General features: G+C 28.4%; 1 protein-coding gene across 3 annotated transcripts; it reads left to right on the top strand.

The window, feature by feature from the left end:
* The first annotated feature begins 1277 nt into the window (after positions 1 to 1277).
* On the top strand, positions 1278 to 14544 carry LOC100206964 (arginine and glutamate-rich protein 1). Of its 3 annotated transcripts, XM_065787735.1 has the most exons (7): positions 1278 to 1908; positions 2014 to 2098; positions 2296 to 2381; positions 5231 to 5451; positions 5657 to 5882; positions 13042 to 13125; positions 14128 to 14544. In XM_065787735.1, exons 3-7 carry the CDS (start codon positions 2313 to 2315, stop codon positions 14296 to 14298), a joined length of 771 nt encoding a protein of 256 aa, XP_065643807.1. In that variant the 5' UTR covers positions 1278 to 1908; positions 2014 to 2098; positions 2296 to 2312; the 3' UTR covers positions 14299 to 14544. The 3 variants fall into 3 exon arrangements, with proteins under 3 accessions (XP_065643807.1, XP_065643808.1, XP_065643806.1); XM_065787736.1 differs by lacking the exon at positions 2014 to 2098 and having other exon boundaries at positions 1288 to 1908; XM_065787734.1 differs by having other exon boundaries at positions 1908 to 2098.
* The last annotated feature ends 6370 nt before the right edge of the window (positions 14545 to 20914 follow it).

Below are 20914 nucleotides of genomic sequence, written 5' to 3'. Positions count from 1 at the left end.
TCCAGGCATGTTGTCCCCTGCAAAACAAAAGTATTTTTCGCCATCGATGACTAGAAGCGATTTTGTGTTATAGATTTGGTTAACTAGTTTCCTGCTTCTTTTCTTTGCCTTTATTTGTTGTTCTATAGAGTATTTTGGAGTCTTTTTACGTTTTCTATATTTAATATTCATTTTTTTTAACTGACGACCAATTGTCGATTGATTTACACCGAATTTAAAACCTATTTTTCTCTGACTGACCCCTTTTCGATTGTTGACAAGTCTCGTTAATTCGGCTTTCTTTTCTCTAGTCCAGGATGTCGGACGTTTTCTGATAGAAAGCACCAGGGCACCAATAATTGTGTTTCAAATAATAAAGTTTATATTTTATAGAACGTTTATGCCTACGCATAAAACCACAAAAACTAATTATTATGCTCAAATAATGAAATTAGGATTTGTCCGATAACTTCCGCGTCATCCGTTAAACGTGAATGATTTTTCAATTAATTGCTTCTTCTAAGTCCTAGTTCCAACCGTATAAAGTTTATAAGATTTTAAAGGTGTCAAAATGGACCCTTATTTGCACTTAAAATTGCCCGAAAAGGGATATTACTGTAGCGCAATCAAATGGGTTTTTTTTTACGCCCACCCAAAGACTGTGCCAAGTTTCAGCATTATACTATTTTTGTCTGGGTTTGACCCTATTTGTCGCTAATTTTCTCCAACTATTCCGTTTTTACTATTTGCTACGCTATTCCGTTTTTACTATTCGCGACACTATTCCGTTTTTACTATTTGCGACACTATTCCGTTTTCACTATTTGCGACACTATTCCTTTTTTATGTTTTCGACACTATTCAGACTTTACTATTTGCGATACTATTCCTTTTATTATTTGCGACACTACCCCTTTTTTTCGTTTTCGACACTATTTCGATTTTACTGTTTGCGACATTATTTCTTTTTATACCTATTTTATTATATTATATTTTATTATATATATCAAAGTATTTGCAACATGATTCCTTTTTTTGTTTTCGACACAACTCATAAAATTCTTTTGCAACACTATTCCTTTTTTTTTATTTTCGACACTATTCATAAATTCATTTGCGACACTATTCCTTTTTTTTTGAGACGTTAGGCCTTTTTATTATATTCGACACTATTCCGAAATTCATTTTTCGACATTATTACTGTCACCCATTTAAATCCTTGAGTTAAAAATAGCGTGACGTAATCTAAAATTAAATCCTGGTAACTAATATCTAATTTGGATAAACATATACTAGACCTAGACCCCTGATGCATCTAAAGCATTGTGGACCCTCGTAGCTATTGGCGTTATAAATTCTTGCAAATAGTTTAAAAGTTCAACTTTCGTTGTTTGTGTTACTTTGTATATGATATATGTTATTTTAAAGTCTTGTTGTTTTCATAATTCAATTTTAATAATAGGGATTCTAGCACCCTTGAGAGAATTGTTGCCATTGCGCGTTTATCCTGTAAAATAAAATTAGTTTCGGACCTAAGCATTATTTAGTGTAAAACATTTCAATTGATAGGGAAACATTTATTGAGCAAAGAAAAAAGTGTATTTTTAGATTTTTTAAAACATCAAGTTTTTGAATAGCTATAATAATACTGCTATTGCGAACGTGCCATCCAAATTAGGCGGGCTTTGATAGTTCTTGACATAGTAGGTGTCTTACGATGATCAATTTAGAAGTCTAAAGAAAAATGTTTTTTCGAAATACTAATTGTTTTTTTTCGGGGTTGTACAAGTCGGTAGGTAGGTAGTTAAATTTCTTGTTGACTCTATGTCAATCAAGAAAATACAACCAGCTCTGCTTATTGCTGAATGAAAACATTATCATCAATGAAGATTAGGTTGACCTTAAGATTTTAAGAGAAATCGTTGATAGGTAAGTTTTTAGTAGTAAGTATTTCTAAAAATAGTTTCATTATAAATGGTCATTTTGATTTTTTAAATGGTCTCAAAATTACAATAACTTATTTTTATGTAACAGTCTATATCACATGTACGAAATGATATTTCAAGGGGAGATATAAAATTTCTAATCGAGTTGGTTTTCTTTTGTCAGCTTTAATCATGTATGCACATTTTAATATAAATTTAAATAAAAGAAGTTTTTATTGAGACTTTATACCAGATCGGTATTAAAATGATATAATTTTCAAATATATAGAACAAATCTTCCAAAACACATTCTGCTCTTTGATGTTCAAGAGTTGTTTGTGGTTATAGTTCTGATTTTAATTATTAGTCATTTTAAAAAAAAAATTTTTAGGTTAGATTTACTGGATCATGCCTCGAAGCAGGTCAGCTTCACGCTCTCGAAGTCGCAGTGCTTCTCCTAAAAGAAGAAAAAATAAGGTGATATATCTTTATAATTATTGATGCATAAATATAAGTCTCATTAACATATACTATATGTGATATATAGTATCTGTTGGCAACTCTTAGACATTCTGTGAGTTACCAATATATTCTTATAGTATTTAAAATTAAAAAGTGCTTTACTGTAAAAAGTATTCCTTTATATATAATCTTGATAAAACTCTTTTTTTTTTATAAGAAGTTTATATTGAAGTTAGGGTGTGAGACAGCATTCGATGTTTAGTGCCCAAAACATTCAATGCTGTCAAAAACTATTTAGAACATTTCCTGTATATGTATTTCAAATGTCTACCTAATTTCAACTTTATAAGCTTTAAACATTCTCATTTTAAAAATAGTTAAGTTGCAGTAAAAATGTAAATAAAAGGTGTTGGATTATGAAATAGATAAATAAAATTTTTTTAAAATTTGATAACATAATAATCTTAAGTATGTAAATAATGTTTGAAAAATAAATTATTAACTTTAGATAGAATTGATGACTTTACTATGTTATAATTCTAAAAGCAGTATTTTGTTATCCTAATCAAGATATCTTGTGTGTGTGTGCGTGTGTGTATATATATATATATATATATATATATATATACATACATACATACATACATACATATATATTCATACAGCATGAAAAATAAGGACCAGTCAATGGTCAGCAACCGTTTGAAATGAATATCTTGACCTCCTAAAATAAGTTCTTGTTGGTCATTATCGACTGGTTAAAAAAAGTTGTAGTTTTGACAAATAATCAGGATGTAATTTAGAAAAACCGTATACTAAAATTTTATAAAATCATTTAAATTTTTAAAGTAGTTCTATTGTTTATGATATGCTTTGTTGACAAACATAAACTATCTCTATTAATTTTTTGCTTCACTTATTCATTTTCCTGTAGTAAAAATTATTTTTTCATGAATAATAGAAGTTCTTATTTTATTATTATCTTAATAAAAGGGATTCCAAAACTCTGAGACATGTTGTGTTCATGTTGTGTCCCAAAACTCTGAGACATGTTGTGTTCATATCAAAGAGAATGATAAAAAATGTTTGGGCTAAATTTTTTTTGAATAAAATAAAAGAATCAACGCATGCCAAGAAAAACTAACCTTTTTATTTTAGTCGAAGCTCGTCTTTTCTGTTTTGTTGTAGGCCAAAAAGTCAGCATACTATATGCTGCAATCTCCAGACTTGATAATTTATTCAAGCGAGTTTAATTTTGACAGCGCCGATTGTATTTGGGTGCCACCCAAATTCAAAAATTAGGAACTTTTTCTTTTTTTATGGCAAATATTGTTTTTTTCGCAAAAAAAAAAAGCCTAATTTTGACTATATATAAATATATATATGTATGTATGTATATATACTTATATATAGTCACAATTAAAAGTTCAGAACATTTTTAAAATTTGTGAAAAATATAAAAAATTTAAAGAAAAACTTTAATTTGCGAAAAATTTATTTTTCACATTCAAAATTATGAGTATTAACTAAATTTATATGCGTAAGTAATTTGTTTTTAAACCACTAAGTTTGTTTTAGTAATTATTTGTTATTTAACAAAAAAAATGAGTTATTATTTATGGGAAAAACTAATGAATTAACAACAGAAAAACATGCTCAGATAAGTATTTTCTACGAAAGAGGATCGACTCCTATTGTTACACATAACTGCATCATAAAAATATTGAAACAATATGAAACTGGTTATTTAAAAAGCAAAACTCGAACTGGTCAACCAAAGATGGCTACTTTTGCGCATTTATCTTTATGGAAAAATCCATTTTCCAGTGCTTCTGAAATTTCATCTTTAAGTACACCTGCTGGTTTGCGCCAATGATTGTGACAGTTAGAAGAGGTTTCTGCAAGCAATTTCATTTAAAGAGCCATATTCCAGCAAAAAAAACCTTGCCTTTCTCAAAAAATTAATAGAATTTGTAAGGCCTTTTGTCTGAAATACTAGGACTGGTTGGTAAAAAAATGGGTGGATGTAATATTTAGCGACAAATTATTAATTGAACAATTTAGTTGTTTTTCTACAAGCGTTAAACACCTGCCTTGCCAACAATACAACGCCCAATATTTGTTTATGACTAAAAAATATTGCTCCAAAATCATTATATGATGTGCCATTAGCCTAATCAAACATGGTGACTTATGCAATTTGCATTCTAACACTACAATAAATAGCCACATTTACCTTATAATACTTCAAGAAAACTTAAAATTTTCTCAAACATCACTAATACCCCCAAATTTCTGCATTTGGGGCATCATTTCAACAGACCAAGCTTGTAAGCAGTTGGTTATGGAAAAATGAGATTGAGGTCATTGGTCACTAGTCTTGTAATTCACCCAACCACACAATTATTAAAAATTGCTGTAATTGTCTTAAAAATAAAATCCAGAAATTGGGACCCTCATTTTCTGATGTTCTATGAGAAAAAATTAGGCTGAAAACATAAGTTGAATCTTATTATATACTCAACTTATGTTTTCTGAATATTTAAGAAAGCTTATCCACTCCATTCCTAACCATTTAGCTGGTTGTTTAAAAGCTTAAGGTCACCATGCATTAGGTTTTAAATTGATAATTTTACTAATGGTCTATAGTTATTCTTTTTGTCAATTATCATGATTACTAACATATTTTGATAAAATAAATAAATTAATGAAAGTCGTGTTTTTTTTTTATACGCTATTCCGAATTTTGATTGTGACTGTATGTATGATGTATATCATGAACTCTTTTTCGACTTTTTATTAAGTATGGTTCTGATGTATTTAGAAATTTATTCTATTTGATATAAAACTTTTTAAAAATAAAGGATAGAGAACGAGAAAAAGAGCGCCACAAAAGAAGTCGCCATCGAAGTCGCTCACCAGGTAGAAAGAAATGGAGATACTCTAAAAGTCGGTCTCGTACCAGATCACCAAGTGTAGATAAATTTGGAAGATCAAAACAGCGAAGAGATAAATTAGAAGAAGATGATGACACAAGAGTGGAACCTGGTGTTAGGACAGAAGAAATGGAAAGGCAACGAAAAATGTATGTTATATAATTAGTTAAAAAAGAATTTATAATTTATTAATTTTCTGACACTAAAATTCCAGCCTAATTTTTGCAGTCCATATTTTGTTTTCTATTAACTCATTAGTCATGCATTTTATATTGTTTGTATTATTTTTATTAATATATATAATTTTTTTAATTTAATATAATTCTTTTATACTTTTTTATCATTTGACTTAAGTCGTGCTACTGAAATGCAAAATAAATTTATTGAAGAAGAAACTCAGAGGCGCATTGAAGATATTGTGATGAAACGAGTAGAGGAAGAGCTAGCAAAACGCAAAATAGATGTTGATGAAGAAGTTATGCGTAAAGTAGAAGAAGCAAAAAAACATGTTGAACATCATCTTGAAGGAGAGTATGAACGAAGAACTAAAGAGATTGCTGAGCAATTTAAAGGAAAAGAGGTAAAAATTAATCTTAGAAAATTTGTTGATTATGTATTTGGTAGCTTGTAAATTTTCTCTGACTTGTTTACCAACTTTCTCAACAATTTTATAATTAGTAATATTAACCCAATGATGTTCAAAGTTATTCTTTATATTATTTGTTGAAAAACAAGTAGGTTTAGCAGGGCTTGTGATGAAGCGAGCACGATCGCGCTCCGCTCGTAAAACGCGCCCGTTAATGGTATTTTCAAACGTTCTAGGCGCAATAAACAACGTTTGTTCAGCTTATAACGAGCGTATAAAATAACGCTCGTCCAATAGTTCAAGATTATTTATTTATTTTCATAAAATATTTAAAAAAGATTTTTTATTAAAGATATTCTGTTATCAAACAACTAGTATATAATATAAAAAGCACAACTGGTATATAATATAAAAAGCACAACGTCGTTCTCTTTTGAACTAACGTAATGAATGAGCAGTTTAAAGTCGTTAATCGTCACTAATTTCAATAATGGAATGTGCACGTGGAAACACGATGCGAATACAAAAATGCGCAAATAAAATAAAAATAGAAAATTAGAAAACCATTAATAAGAAAATTAAAACTGCGGAGTATTTTTAATCTTGTGAAAATATCAAGTAAAATTTATTTGATTTATTGTTTGTAATATTCCACACATCGTTTATAATAAAAATAAATATTAATAATAGAGTAATTTTTAAAATTAGTTTTTGTTCATAGTATAGATTTTTTATTAACTATTATTTATTTTAACTCAACTTTAAAACGATTCTGTTGTTTAGAATGTTCGCAATTAAGGACATTCGAAAAGAAAACTAAGTAATGATGTCAATTTTTATTAAATGAAAAGTTATTATTCTTATTTATTATTATTTCAAATTATTCTTGTGTTATATTTTTAAGATAAAAAAACGTAATTTAAAAAAGAAATTTTAGAAAAAAATTAAATAATTAATTTGAATAAAAAATATCAAAAAATATAAAAATCATTAACCGTTAATTAAGTTTACAAAGTAACATTTTAAAATACATATATCAAAACAACGAAGCAAAACTAAGTCTCTAAATTATACTTCAATACTAAAGCAATAAGAAGTTGCGTTTTTGTTTGATATTATTTTTTTTTAACATCAAACAATCTGACAATATAGAAGAAGTTTGGAAGTATAAAAGTTTCTTTCGTTGAAGTAGTTTCATAAGTGTGATACTAATTCAAACATTTTTTGACGAAAGAATTATGTAACAAATAAAAAAAGATATAAAAAAGAAAAAGCTTTTTATGAGTATCGCCTTTAGCAATTTTCATGATCGCGCTCGCCGACGTTATCTCGAGCGCACAGAATCACTCCCGATGAAAACATATTCTATTTTTACGAGCGCGATATAACACGCTTGACGATTTTCTTCATCACAAGCCCTGGTTTAGTAATTGATTCATTTATTTTGATAAACTGCTAGTTGTGCATTATTTGACATGACTCTTGGTCATGTCAAAAAAAAGTTATGTTTTTAATCACTCTCTGTGCTGAGTAAATAGGAGATTTTTTAAAATTTTGTTGTTAAAAAACAATAAAAATAAATTGATTGTTTATTATGTCAGTTTTGCCTCAAGAAATTGTTTGTACTTTTTCATCTTTATATTTTTCTCAATGGTATCTATTAATAATTCCTGCAATCTAATATATTTTTTACTATTTTTTTATTTACTTTTTTATGAAACAAATATAAAGGGAAAAAAACAAATGTGCAAACCATTTAAAATAATAAAAAAATACAATAAAAATTTACTTTTTTGTATGAAGATTTTTAAAAGTTACTGCTATTGCTTTTAGCTAGTATATAATGTTACGCCTTCAGGTAATATTTAATATTATATATATATATAAGAGTTGAATTAAGCGATCGCAAGTCACGATATCTGGAAAAATATCTGGTCTTCAAAATAGTAACGGTTTAGAAATGCTTAACTGTTTATAAAGTATGTATTTGTAAAAATTCCTTAAGTTTTAATATTATTTAAGTATCCCTTCAATTTTGGATTACTTATTTAAATCATTTTTTGCAGTGTTACTACTTTATAATACAGTGACTATAGTATTTTTTGCTTTTATTGTCATAAGTTTATTGTTTTGGTTTTTAAAACTTTTTTGCTAACAAATTTTAGTTAATTTGCCCCTTGAAAACAAAAGACAGGTTTTGCATAAACAAAAATTTTTCAGTGCTCGATATATATATATATATATATATATATATATATATATATATATATATATATATATATATATATATAAATATTTTGAAATATGACATCTGAGCAATTCCACGACCGTCTCACAAAAAATGAAAAAATTAAACGATACCAATATACATAATACTATATATCAGTAGAAAGCTCTACTTTTCTTCTTTCAGAAAATATATAGTTTGTTATAGTATGCTGCTATCATAAAAAATTATATGGGCTGAAACAGAAAGTAAAAATAGGCGTTTTTGCGATAATTTAAATCGTTTTTAATCGCCGAAGTTCAATTGAACCTATAAAAAATTCAAAAACTGTCTTGCTCATCGCAATCAGGTTTTTAGCTGCACTAATCATTGCTAATTATGATAAAAACATACTTATTGCCAGACGAATTAAGAAAACCATTTATTTTAATCAAATGTTATTACCACTATTGTCACGCTGTGACATTTAGGGTACCAATAATTTTTTTTCTAAGACAACCAATAAAATTTAGGATTTCAAAATTCCAGCGCAACGAGAACTCTATCTAGTACATCTAAATAAATACTAACATGTTTAAAAAAATAATTTGCTCAAGTTATTTTTAGAATCATTTTATGTCACGCTGTGACGTCACGGTGTGACAATTTTTTAACAAAATTTAAAACAATATTCAAAACTGCTTAACTGAAACCACAATATAGTTTTTATCAACTTTAATCGGGCAGATTATTGTGCAGTTAACTTTTTTTGCGTTTTCTACAAAAACTACAAAATATAGGTATTTTTTGGAAAGGCAACATTTGCTCAGTTATCCTTGAGGCTCTGTTTTGGGATATATAGAGCCTCTCTGTAAAAGATAGTTGCAACTCCATTGAGCCTTGGATGTAATACGCCCATCTCCATAACTTTTGTGTTGCTTTTTTTAATCTTTCAAGGGTTTAATGTGTCTCCTACTCATGCTGAACGTCAAAGGAAATATCGTGAAAAGCTGTTAGAAAAATTTGGCGAAAAAGTATTAAAAGAAAAAGATTCAAAAAAGAAAGACAACTTGCTAAATTTGAGGCTCAACGAGAAAAAGAAAGGCATTGAAAGAGAAAGAGCAGACAAAAAATAGCAGAACCAAAATCTGTAGCTGTTACATCACCCTCTTACAAATCTGCAAGCACTCTTGGAAAAGCTGTTAAGAGAGCCGAATCAGCACTACCAAAATCACCCAGAAAGACGGCAAAAGTTGCACAAAAACTTTTAACAAAAATGAATGAAACCCCTAGTACAGAAAAAATGCTTAGTGAAAATGCATTAGATGCTTTAACTGTAAAATTGGTTCTTGATTTTTACCAGCATGATGATATATCCCGTCAAGCACCCGGTAAAAGAGACACCATTGTGGTGAGATTAAAGTACAAGAAAAAACTGCAAAAACATCATTTGTATGTGAATGTTATTGAAGCTTATGCTGTTTTTAAAGGTGATTATCCTGAAGAATCAGTTGGAAAATCAAAGTTTGTAAGTTTACGCCCATCACATGTTCTTTTGTCTAGTTCAATGTCAAGAAATGTTTGTTGTTGTCAACGACATCAAAATATAATTCTTATCCTTGAAGCCCTGCACAAGTTTGATTCAAATTTTTTATTGTATTCACATGAATTTCCTCTTAGCATTGTATATGATAGGGAAAAAGACATTTGTTATAATAATATGTGTACTACATGCTGCAAAGTTTCATAATCTATATGTTTTGAATGAAATTGACAAGAATAAATGCATTACATGGTACCAATGGGAAAAAGTTGCAGATGGTAATGGAAAAGAATATATTAGAAAGATTAAAAAAAAGTGAAGAGTTGATGATCTTTACAGCACCTTTTCAAAATCTTTACCTTCATTTCTTTGGCATTATTTTATTAAACAGAAACAATCAAAGACATCGTGATCATAAGATCCAACCTCAAAGTAAACCAGACACAGCCGTCCTTCAAATGAATTTTGCTGAAAATTTTTCAACTTTGTGGCAAGATGAAGTGCAGTCAGCACATTGGTACAAGAGGCAAGTTACTGTGTTTACTGCTGTATTTTAGTACCAAAATTCATTCTCGTCATCTGTCATAGCTTCAGATGATTTAAGCCATTCAAAAAAATTTATTCTTGTATTTGTTCATAATTTATTATCTAACCATATTGAATCAAGTGTTAAAATACTACAGATTTAGACAGACGAGCCAAGTAATCAATTTAAATATCGTTTTATTGCATCAGAAATGCCCTGGTTGGAAGAGCAGCATGATTCAAAATAGTTCTGGAACTTTTTTGCTGCTTCACATGGGAAAGGATTGGTACATGCTATTGGTGGGACCGTTAAAAGAATAGCAACGCAAAAAATAATCCAGAGAAAACATATAATAACTGATGCCATAACTTTTCATGAAGCTGTTAAAAATGAGACTAATTTCAATGTCTATTTTGTTTCTATGGAAGATATTATGAATAAAATTTAAAAATTTAAAATTGATGAGTTATTTACATAAGCACCAACAAAACCAGAAAAATTCTTCTTATATCTATTTTGATATTAATATATTAAAGGCTTAAGACAAAAAAAATGACGGGTGTCACGCTGTGACGGTCGCGGAATTGCTCCATCTTGTATTTATTTTAAAAACATTTAGAAATTTTGCTGGATTATAGATACCAGCATAGTTAACTTATTAAATATTATAATAATTGTTAACTGTTATAGTTTATATAAAATTGCTACTATTGAGATCAGTGATTGATTGGCCATTATATAGGTTCCAGGTTGGCTGTTACGAGGTAGTTTAGATTTGTTTTTTGATGTTAATAAATATCTTATATTTGGGTTTGATTTAAATACTGCTTTGTATCCTGCTTTTTGGAATATTTTTTGAAGTCTCGGTAAAAGGCCTGGTAGCCATGGTAAAGACACAACAGGAAATTTATTGCATTCTGATGGAATTGTGTTTTTGGTCTTTTTTGTTTTGGTTTGTTTTGTTAAATTGGTGTGTAATACTCTTCAATTGCTTTTCACTGTACCCATTTTCAATAAACATGTCAGTTAGAAAAATTTATTTCGTTTTGCTAATAAGGTTTACTAAATATGGAGTAAGCTCTGCAGAGAAATCATTTAAATATAGCAGTTTAAGTATTCAGATATTTAATCTAAATATTAGTGATTGCCTCTTTTTTATATACTTAGTACTCATATTTTCCTATTGTGTTATTTTCGATGATTATATTAAAAAACTATTGTCAAACTGTTGTAAGAATGATTTTTGATTAAGGAATTATCGTCAATGCCATTTTAATCATATTTTCATGGAATTGTAGAAAGATTGCTCAAGAATCACCATGAAAAATAGTCTGATTGGGCCTGAGTTCTCTATTAAATGAATTTCATTGTTTCAATATTGAAATAAGTTCTATAGTTGTTTTTCTTTTGTTTTAGGTTAAAACTTAGTTTTATGTTTTTCTATGAAAAGTTGTTATTTAATTGTTTTAAAAGTAAAAGGGTGGCTTCTTTTGCATTTTTAGCAGACATATCTCTGATTCCAAATTACAGTTATCTTTATAACTTTCTCTAATTTATCTTTTTGAGGTATCAATACTTCTAAAGCATTATCTGTTCTATTATCAACGGACAGTGCTGTAGCAATAAGATCTGAAATTAATTTCATCAGCCTTCTAGTTGTAAAAAATTATCTTATGTTTTTTGAAATTAAAAACAAATTAGAAAGTCTAGTTAATTGCTCTAGTAGTTCCTTTCCAATATCACAAAGCAGTTCCCAAAAGAAATTAGGATTTGAAGAAAATTCTTGATTTCAATAACAGAGATGTTAAAATTAACATATCTCTTCTAGCATATCATTTTATCTGTTCTAATTTATTGTTACATATGTGCTTTGTAGTCAGTTAAGAATAACTTTTTTCCACATTACTTGGTATATTTTCTAATAAAATAGGTCTTAAAATTTTGGATCACTTTCCCCATCACAAATCAGACTAAACATTTTTTTTTTTGTAAGAATACCCTTCACTTAAAGAATTAAAAACAAAAAAAGCTATTCAAGGTGTGACCCAACTCAAATTTACCAGAGTGCGAAAATTTTTGTTGAAAATAGATTTACTGCAGCAAAAATATTCATAAGACTTTAACAACCATTATGTTAAAATATTATTTGTATAAAACAGATGTCCAAAATTTTAGTAAAAAATAGAGACTCGTTACTACTTTAATCAACTTCAAAAGAGAAAAAAAGAATAACTTCAAAAATACAAATAAACAAACTTGATAGACAAGCATTTCTTGTGATACTCGTGTTTCAAAAAGTGCACATGTTAATTTTAAAATAAGTTTTGTCTGATTTGGCGGACAAATAATTATTACAAAAGTAAGGATTGTCTTACCAGGTTATTTTGTATCAAAATTGTTTTTAAACATCATGAAACCTTTTTTTATAAAACCTTTTAGGAATAAAAAAAATAACCTTTTTTGCTTACAATATTTTGATTCCAATTAACAAGAGAAAAAATGAAAACTGTTGTTGCTCTATTGTTAGTATCCACAAAATATGAGTATTTAAAATTTTCAAATTATATGGTTTTCCTTGTTTTATTTTTTTTACTGATTGCAATTTGTATGTAATTTTTTGTGTTTTAGTTGTAATGTAAATAACAAAAATTTTACCAAAATTTGTTGGCTTAAATTTATATTTATTATTTAATTTATTATATTAGTTAGTGTCTCGGTTGGTGAATTTTTAATTATTAGTTATTTCACTTTAATAATTTTGTTTTTTTGTCTTAAAATATATCTTTGTTATTGCATATAGATTTTTTTCATGTTCATTCTATAAATGTTTTATTTTTTAAATGCACTGTTTTTAAAGTCTTAAAGGCATATTTTTAAGGAACAATTGAAAGCAGAAATCGAAAGATTAAAAAAAGAAGTGGAAAATGCATATGAAAAAGTTCGTGATTCAGAGAGGAAATTAGTGAGTTTAATAATATTTTGAAATTTAATAATATTAATAATTATTAATAACTATTTTAATTAAAATACTAGTCTTATGTTTTAAATGTTTTTATTCATTTGAAAATAAAACCACTTTCGTTGCAAAAATTTAATAATATTTAAACTATTTTTACCATCTGCATTTTGATTTAAAAATTTATGGTTTGTGAAGTATATATGTTAACCATTTAGAATATGATCTATAACAGTTAAATTTTATTGTGTGTGAACTCATTTTAAATTTGTTTAACTTTTTAATTCTTACTATAAGAAACAAAAACATTTTTTTTAAATAACTAGTTTTATACAATTTTAGTTTATAAAAAAAGTCATGGAATTTCATTTTTACATTTGAGTGGTCTACCTGGACTAGTCAAAAGATTTTCTCAGACACTTATAAAAGTGTTTAGTTGTGAAATGAGGTGCTTGTCAAATAACTGAATGATAACATCGTTTAGCACGCCAATAATCCAGAAATGCAGAGTATGATCTGAAATGTAAAGATGCATTTCTTCCACAGTTTTAATGTTGCATCATTTTCCTGAGTTAAAACCAAGTATTTACAATGAAAACTTGGAAGCAACACTTTTTTCTATAGCAAAGCTTTTTTCTATAGCACAAGCTAAATCTGAAATTATTATTATAATAATATAATGAAAGCAAAAGACTCTTTAGTGATTAATTTTTCAAGCTCTGCTAAAATTTAAATAAACAATTTTTAAAAGATTTAAATTTTTTTTTTAATTTAAAAAAAAAAAAAAAAAAGAAGCATTATAATTTCTTAGGAAAAGTTTTTCTTTCATTTTTAAAGATTATAATTTAGGATAGATTTTAAATTATATGCACACTTGAACAAATATTTGCTCGGTATTTTGCATGCCAAGCAAGCCCATCTTATTTTTTATTGCCACTATGAGATTCATGACTTTCGCTTTAACGCAAGCTACTAATTGCCCTAACTAATATTTTTTTTGTTTTACAGGCCGAAGAACGGTTGGCTATGCTCGAAAGACAGAGAGAACTTGAAGAAGACAAAAGACAGTTAGAATATAACTTTTTGAAAAATGAAAAAAAAGCTCAAGAACTTATCCTAAACAAAAAAAACTCTAGACCAAAACTTAAATTTGAATTAAAGCCCATGATACCAAAATAACAGAACCTTCGGTTCTCGTTGAAAGAGATGTTCGATGGGTTTTAATTTCGTTTCTAGCAGTTATGAAATAGTAACTTATTATGATTACTTTGCTTTTGAAGGAGTAAAAATTATGATTTCTATTTAAAGGGATCGTATGCGAAAGTTTACAATTCATTTAAAGTCTATATGTATATAAAAATCTGGGGCGCTAATGTATATAAACTGACAAAATACTCTTGAATTTCGTAAATATTTCTATACGCATTTCTATTATTTTAAATTGAAAATTTTATTGTGTGATGTGTGTTAGTATGTATGTATGTGTATATATATATACATATGTATGTATATATACATATGTATATATTTATTAGACGTTCCTTTTACATTCTGATTTTTTTCATTGAAAAAATATCTCATATTTGCATGAAAATCTTGTTTTTAACGTTGATTCATTGATTACGCTATGTAAATCGAGTTTATATTAAAGAAATGATCTTTTGCAGTCTTTAGGTGAGAATATTTAGAATTTCTAAATAGCCTATTGAGGGGCTGGACCTCGATTCTTGCTCTGGTCCTCGATTCTTGCTCTGGTCATTATAGCAACACCGAGTAAGCCATCGGGAATCTTCTTTCGTAAATGCTAATCCACGAAAAGGATTTACTAAAAAACTACGTAGTAGGAACATCAGATATAAACCATCCAACTACTAAATATTCGAATACTCGAATTGAATCAAAAATAACAACAGTTTTCTAAAACGTATCAAATAAATAAACAATTCGGTTATCCATTACGTTTGTACGACAGAAATTGGAGAAATTTAGAAGATGACGAGTGATGTCATTCCACGTCGAATCGCAGACCTGTCAAAATTTTTATTTTTTAAAATTTGTTTTGATGACAAATCAAAAAAAAAAACTTAGCTTTAAGCGGACGTGTTTTTAGGCACTCCTCTTTAGTAAGTAAAAAAGCAAGTTCAAGAGTCTTTTTGCAAACTTAAGGTACTTCTATTCAATTAGACAATTTTTTTTCTTTAAATACGTTAGTTACAAATATAGGTCGAATGAAGACAAAATAATATAACTATTTTTTTTTTATCCTATTTAAAAAAGTTGGTTTTGGTCTCAAAAAGGGGCTAAACCATTTACACGATTATCATAGGGTGACTGTTAAACTTTGAAATTTTCATAGTTGTTATATAACAATGTAAGCTACAATCTGCACCACTACCACGTTCAAACTTGCAAAAATATAGTCATTTTTATAAGAATTGGCGATTTTTACAGTTTTACTCGCTTATTCAAAATTAAGTACAAATCTGATTAAGCGAGACTCTTCTATGAGGGTCATTTTGTAGCTATATTAGTAATGAACTTGTCGAAAATTTCAAGAAGTTTCATAAAGTATTAGTGAAAATATTATGTAAACGGTATAACCAAAACAACAAAAAACATGTTCTATGAAAAAACAGTTTTTAAAATTTAGAATTCTCAATGGGATTTAGAATTATAAGGTTGGCATCCTTTAATGTCTTTTTTTTTGAATATAAACTCTATTCTTAGACCTCTTTACTTTTTTCTGTGTTTTTAAAATATTAGATGACTATTTACAATTAATTAAAGCTCTATTATGGTCACTCTTTAATGCATTTTTTTTCAAAAGAAAACTTTCATGTGGAGTATTAAACCAATTAAAAATTTCCAATACAATTAATACATCATTAAAACTTATGATGGAGTAATTCCATGTCAAAACAACCAGGCCATGCAACCCTATGTCCTTGGATTTTCTTTATATTTTTACCATAGTTAGTACATTATAAAATAAGATAAATCCAAAAATTTCAAGGTCTAACTCCCAACGGTTCGTGAGTAATGGTTGTTTTAATTTTGGCTACTATTATTGTTTTGGTCATTTTCCGCCATTTTTAAATTTACTTTTTCTCCTTATAAAACCAAGTCTTTAAACATATGAATTCTAAAAATAAGTGACCTAGTTAATGACCTAAACCTTAAAATAATGACCTAGTCAAGGTGAGGAATTTGAATATATAAATAAAAAACTCATTTTATAATTAAAAAGTACCTAAATATCAATTATAAATGCTAAAGCAATGGACACCTGCCCCAGTAAAATTTTTCGGTGTGCGGTAAATTTTTTAGGCCTAAAATTCCAAATTAGATCATTGTATGTTTGAAGAACATTGTGCGAAAAAATCATTTCTGCCAAATACATAGTTTTGTAAATATTTTACTTTTGTAGTATAAATGTATATATATTGCCATAGTACTATAGGCAAATTGATAATTCCTATCTAAATCGAAGTGTTTCTTAAGTTATGAAAGTTTTTTTAATGTATTTTTTTATTTTCTTTTTATTTCCTTGTCTTTCCCAATTATCAAAGTTTAATTGCTGAATTCAGACATATTCATCTAATTTAAATGTTGCAATTAATCCTACATAAATAATGTAATTAATACTTGTGCACTTTTAAATTTGCAAGTATAACCTTTTTAAATTCATTATCAAAATGATTTCATGTGATATTGGTAAAGTTTTGAAGTCAGAATGCCATAAAACCTCATATTCTAGAAATAAAGAGATTTTTTCACTACATGACCTAGACACTGATACTCGTCAAAACATTTTATGGAGATCTGAGTTGCATGCTTGTGAAAAACTATTCAGCATTTCTAATCACCATTTTCACTACTTTCAAAAAAGTTTTGAAAAGAAAAATGGCAATTGTTGTGATGTGCATAAAAAAAAGTGCATAAAAAAAATAAAAGGTAATTTGATTTCAAATATATGAATACTATCTGTAAAAGTATACAACACGTATCTTAAATATCCTTTTTTTTTTTTAGGTAAATATACAATATCTTTAATATTGGCTAGACACATTGAGTCATTAGGATTAAGAGTTTTACCTGGGTGGAAGTTATGCACTAGCTGTAAGTCAAAGGCAGTTTTATCAGTAGAACACCCTAGTGAAAATGAAGTAGATGAAATATCAACAGAAGAAGATGAACCATTTACTCATATTAATTTATCCCTGGAAATTTTAGGAGAATCTCCAATTAATTTACATTCTGTTGCTTTACATCAACGTGTTGCATCTGCAATGAAAAAATATAAAAAATCAATAAAAAAGATTGGTGAATATTTAGCAGCCCATCATGGAATAAGTAATTCGCATTTTATATATAATTCTACTGCGTCTTATTCGAAAACAGATCAAAATAAAGTATCTGATCTGGATGAACTGACACTATTGATGAAAGAAAAGATAAATGCTTCTGACTATAAAAATAAATTAAAAATTCTCACTTTAACTCCTGAATCTTGGTCTAGAGACTGTGCGTCTAACTACTTTGAAGTTAGTGTGAATGCTATTCGAACAGCACGTCGTATGAAACAGGAGAGTGGCATACTTTCACTCCCATTGGACAAATTGGAAAAAGTGTTCCACTTAATGTTGTCTCCATTGTTCAAAGTGTTTATGAAGATGATGAATACTCACGAACAATGTCTGGTAAAAAAGACTAAGTAAGTGTTGGGAAGGGAAAAAACAACAGAATACAAGTACAAAAATGATTGCTATTGTGTAACCTGAAAGAATTGTACAGCTAATTTAAAGTTATAAATCCAGGGATTAATCTTGGAATTTCTAAGTGGTGTGTAAGTCTGCGTCCTAAGTGGTGTGTAAGTGTTGGAGCCTCAGGTGCTCAATCAATGGCAAAGTACTAACAGAACCCAATTCGTCACACAAACTGAAACTGTTGAAACTTATATAGTGTTAGAAGTAAAGTGTATTGATGAACTAACAGCTCACTCGTATATTTCTAAATGTCAAACAAAGTTTCTTAAAGATTTAAAACTCAAATTGAATGAAAAAGAGTGATTTGTGACTTTTCAGAAAATTATGAATTCGTTGTGCAAGATGAGATCCAAAGTTATCATGTGTAAATCTGGATGCACCCTTCACCCAGTTGTTTTATACTATAAAGTAGATGGCATTATTCTACACGAATCATTTTGTTTTATGTCTGACGATACACGATACCTGTTTTGTCTATCAAATTCAGACTATTTTATGTAATTATATCCAAGGAACCCTTCCTTTAATTTTCAAATTGTATTACTTTTCTGATGAATGTGGAGGACAGTATGAAAATTTTCTAAATCTATGCTATCACTCAGAAGATTTTTTATTGGAAGCTGAATAGATATTTTTTGCAACCAGTCATGGCAAATCTTCTTGCGATGCAATAGGCGGTACATTAAAACGAACAATGGCAAGAGAAAGTTTGCAGCGTCCAAAGAAAAATCAAATACTAACAATCGATGCAATGTTTGTATTTTGCACTCAAAAAATGCTCACAATAAAGTTCTTTAAAATTGAAAAAGAAACTTTGGTTAATGTTAGAGCTACGCAAAATAAACAATTTGAGAAGAAAAAAACAATACCAGGAACTCGAGGATTCCACCATTGCATACCAGTTTCGAAAACATCTATGTTATTCAAAAAAACTAGTAACGATATAAATTCAAAATCTATTAATATAACTAAAAAATCAAGTTACCAAAATTTAAGTTTAATAAACTTTGAACTAATGCAGAAGTACGAATATTACGCATGTACATATGACTCGTTTTGGTGGATTGCAGTCGTCGAAGAAAAAGATGAAGAATATAATGATATAAAAATGAAGTTTATGCATCCACACGGTCTGAACAGTTTTACTGGCTGAAAAGGGATGATTATCGTTAGATGCCAGTCACCTATGTAATAACATTAATAAGTGCACCAACAATAATATCAGACAAATACGAACTTTCAAAAAAAGATTTTAACAAAATTAATAAGTATATACTTGTAAATCAATAATTTTTTAATGGATATGTCATAAAAAATTGTATATCAATTCAAGTATGCATCATTTTTATTTATATTGAATACTACGATAAGCAAAATATACTATATTTGCTTTTTTTTGTAGCATTTTTCATTTAATTTTTAAACTATGTATTTGGCAGAAATGATTTTTTCACACAATGTTCTTCAAACATACAATGATCTAATTTAAAATTTTAAGCTTAAAAAATTTACCGCACACCTAAAAATTTTACTTGGGCAGGTGTCCATTGTTTTAACATTTATAATTAATATTTAGGTACTTTTTAATTATAAAATGAATTTTTTATTTATATATTCAAATTCCTCACTTTGAGATTAACTAAGTCACTTATTTTCAGAATTCACATGTTTAAAGACTTGGTTTTATAAGGAGAAATGTAAATTTAAAAATGGCGGAAAATGACCAAAACAATAATAGTAGCCAAAATTAAAACAACCATTACTCACGAACCGTTGGGAGTTAGACCTTGAAATTTTTGGATTTATCTTATTTTATAATGTACTAACTATGGTAAAAATATAAAGAAAATCCAAGGACATAGGTTTGCATTTTAAAAAAAACTTGGTTGTTTTGACGTGGAATTACTCGACGGCAGAATACACATTAATTGTAAGTACTTTTCTGCTACAATAAGTAGATTTGGGACTGCGTGTCTAAATAATTCCATTTAAACAGTCATTCACATTTTGTGTTTGCTCATGAAGGCATTATTCTCTCGAGAGTCTTGAGAGAGAATAATGCCTTCATGACCAAACTTTGTTCCTGAAAAAAGTTTTTTTCAGTTATGCTAAGTGCAGATTTTCACCTTTTTAATTGTATAGAAGTACCGTAAGGAGCTACTTATTTTGGCAATACTTTGCAGAAAAATTTTTAAGATTTTAAGGGGGCTTGAATCACACGTCTTTTTTTTTTTGGGGGGGGGGGGGGGAGGAAGTCCTCCGATCCATAAGCCACGGCACTGCTAAAGCCTGCTTTTGCGGATTCAAAAAAGGCGTGCCTGAAATACAAGTTCACCTTACTCAGTGCCAGTGTATAGGGGTGGCATGTGTGTGCATAGAGGGTTACTATACCATCGACTCCCTTATACCTTACATCCTTTTAAGTTTGCAAACTAGGATCTTTAGTCAGAAAGTTAACTTTCCTATTATGGACAACAATGAAACGGTATTGTTTTTTTATTTTATTTAAAGTTGTTAATTATTCAAAAACATTTGGTTATTTGCAAGTACTTGTTAATTGTGATAAATAAGAAAAACTTGTTACTGAGGAATTTTTTTTTAGTCAGTGCGTACGTACTTTTAAATTGAATCCTATTCCCCCCCCCCCCCATACGCTTTCGTGCGCTATTTGAAGACCATCTCCCTTCCTCTCTCTCTCTCTCTCTCTCTCTCTCTCTCTCTCTCTCTCTCTCTCTCTCTCTCTCTCTCTCTCTCTAAAAGCGTATGTACTTTATGGACGATTTCTTACGTAATAGACATGAAACATTTATGTATAATTAAATTTACGAATATTAATAAGCAGTTTGAATGCTTTTACCCAACATCGTGATGTGTCGAAACGAAAATGCATAACATCAACATTATTATATAATCAGCCTTAATATCAATGCTATATAAAAATAAATGACAAAATGTTTAAATTCTTTAAAATACTAACTTAGGGCAGGATTAAAAAGTCAATTTTTTTAATAGGAATTATACCTATATAC

This window comes from Hydra vulgaris, chromosome 01, assembly GCF_038396675.1.
Source record: "Hydra vulgaris chromosome 01, alternate assembly HydraT2T_AEP".
In the NCBI taxonomy this organism is placed as follows: Eukaryota; Metazoa; Cnidaria; class Hydrozoa; order Anthoathecata; family Hydridae; genus Hydra; species Hydra vulgaris.
The sequence above is the reverse complement of the archived record's forward strand: the minus strand, read 5'-3'. Positions and strand labels throughout refer to the sequence as shown.

Bases quoted from the DNA above. Each gene is read 5' to 3' on its own strand.
- LOC100206964 (XM_065787735.1), top strand. From the start codon at position 2,313: ATGCCTCGAAGCAGGTCAGCTTCACGCTCTCGAAGTCGCAGTGCTTCT. The intron at 2,382-5,230 runs GTGATATATCTT...TTAAAAATAAAG, and splicing joins CTAAAAGAAGAAAAAATAAG to GATAGAGAACGAGAAAAAGA. The intron at 5,883-13,041 runs GTAAAAATTAAT...CATATTTTTAAG, and splicing joins AGCAATTTAAAGGAAAAGAG to GAACAATTGAAAGCAGAAAT.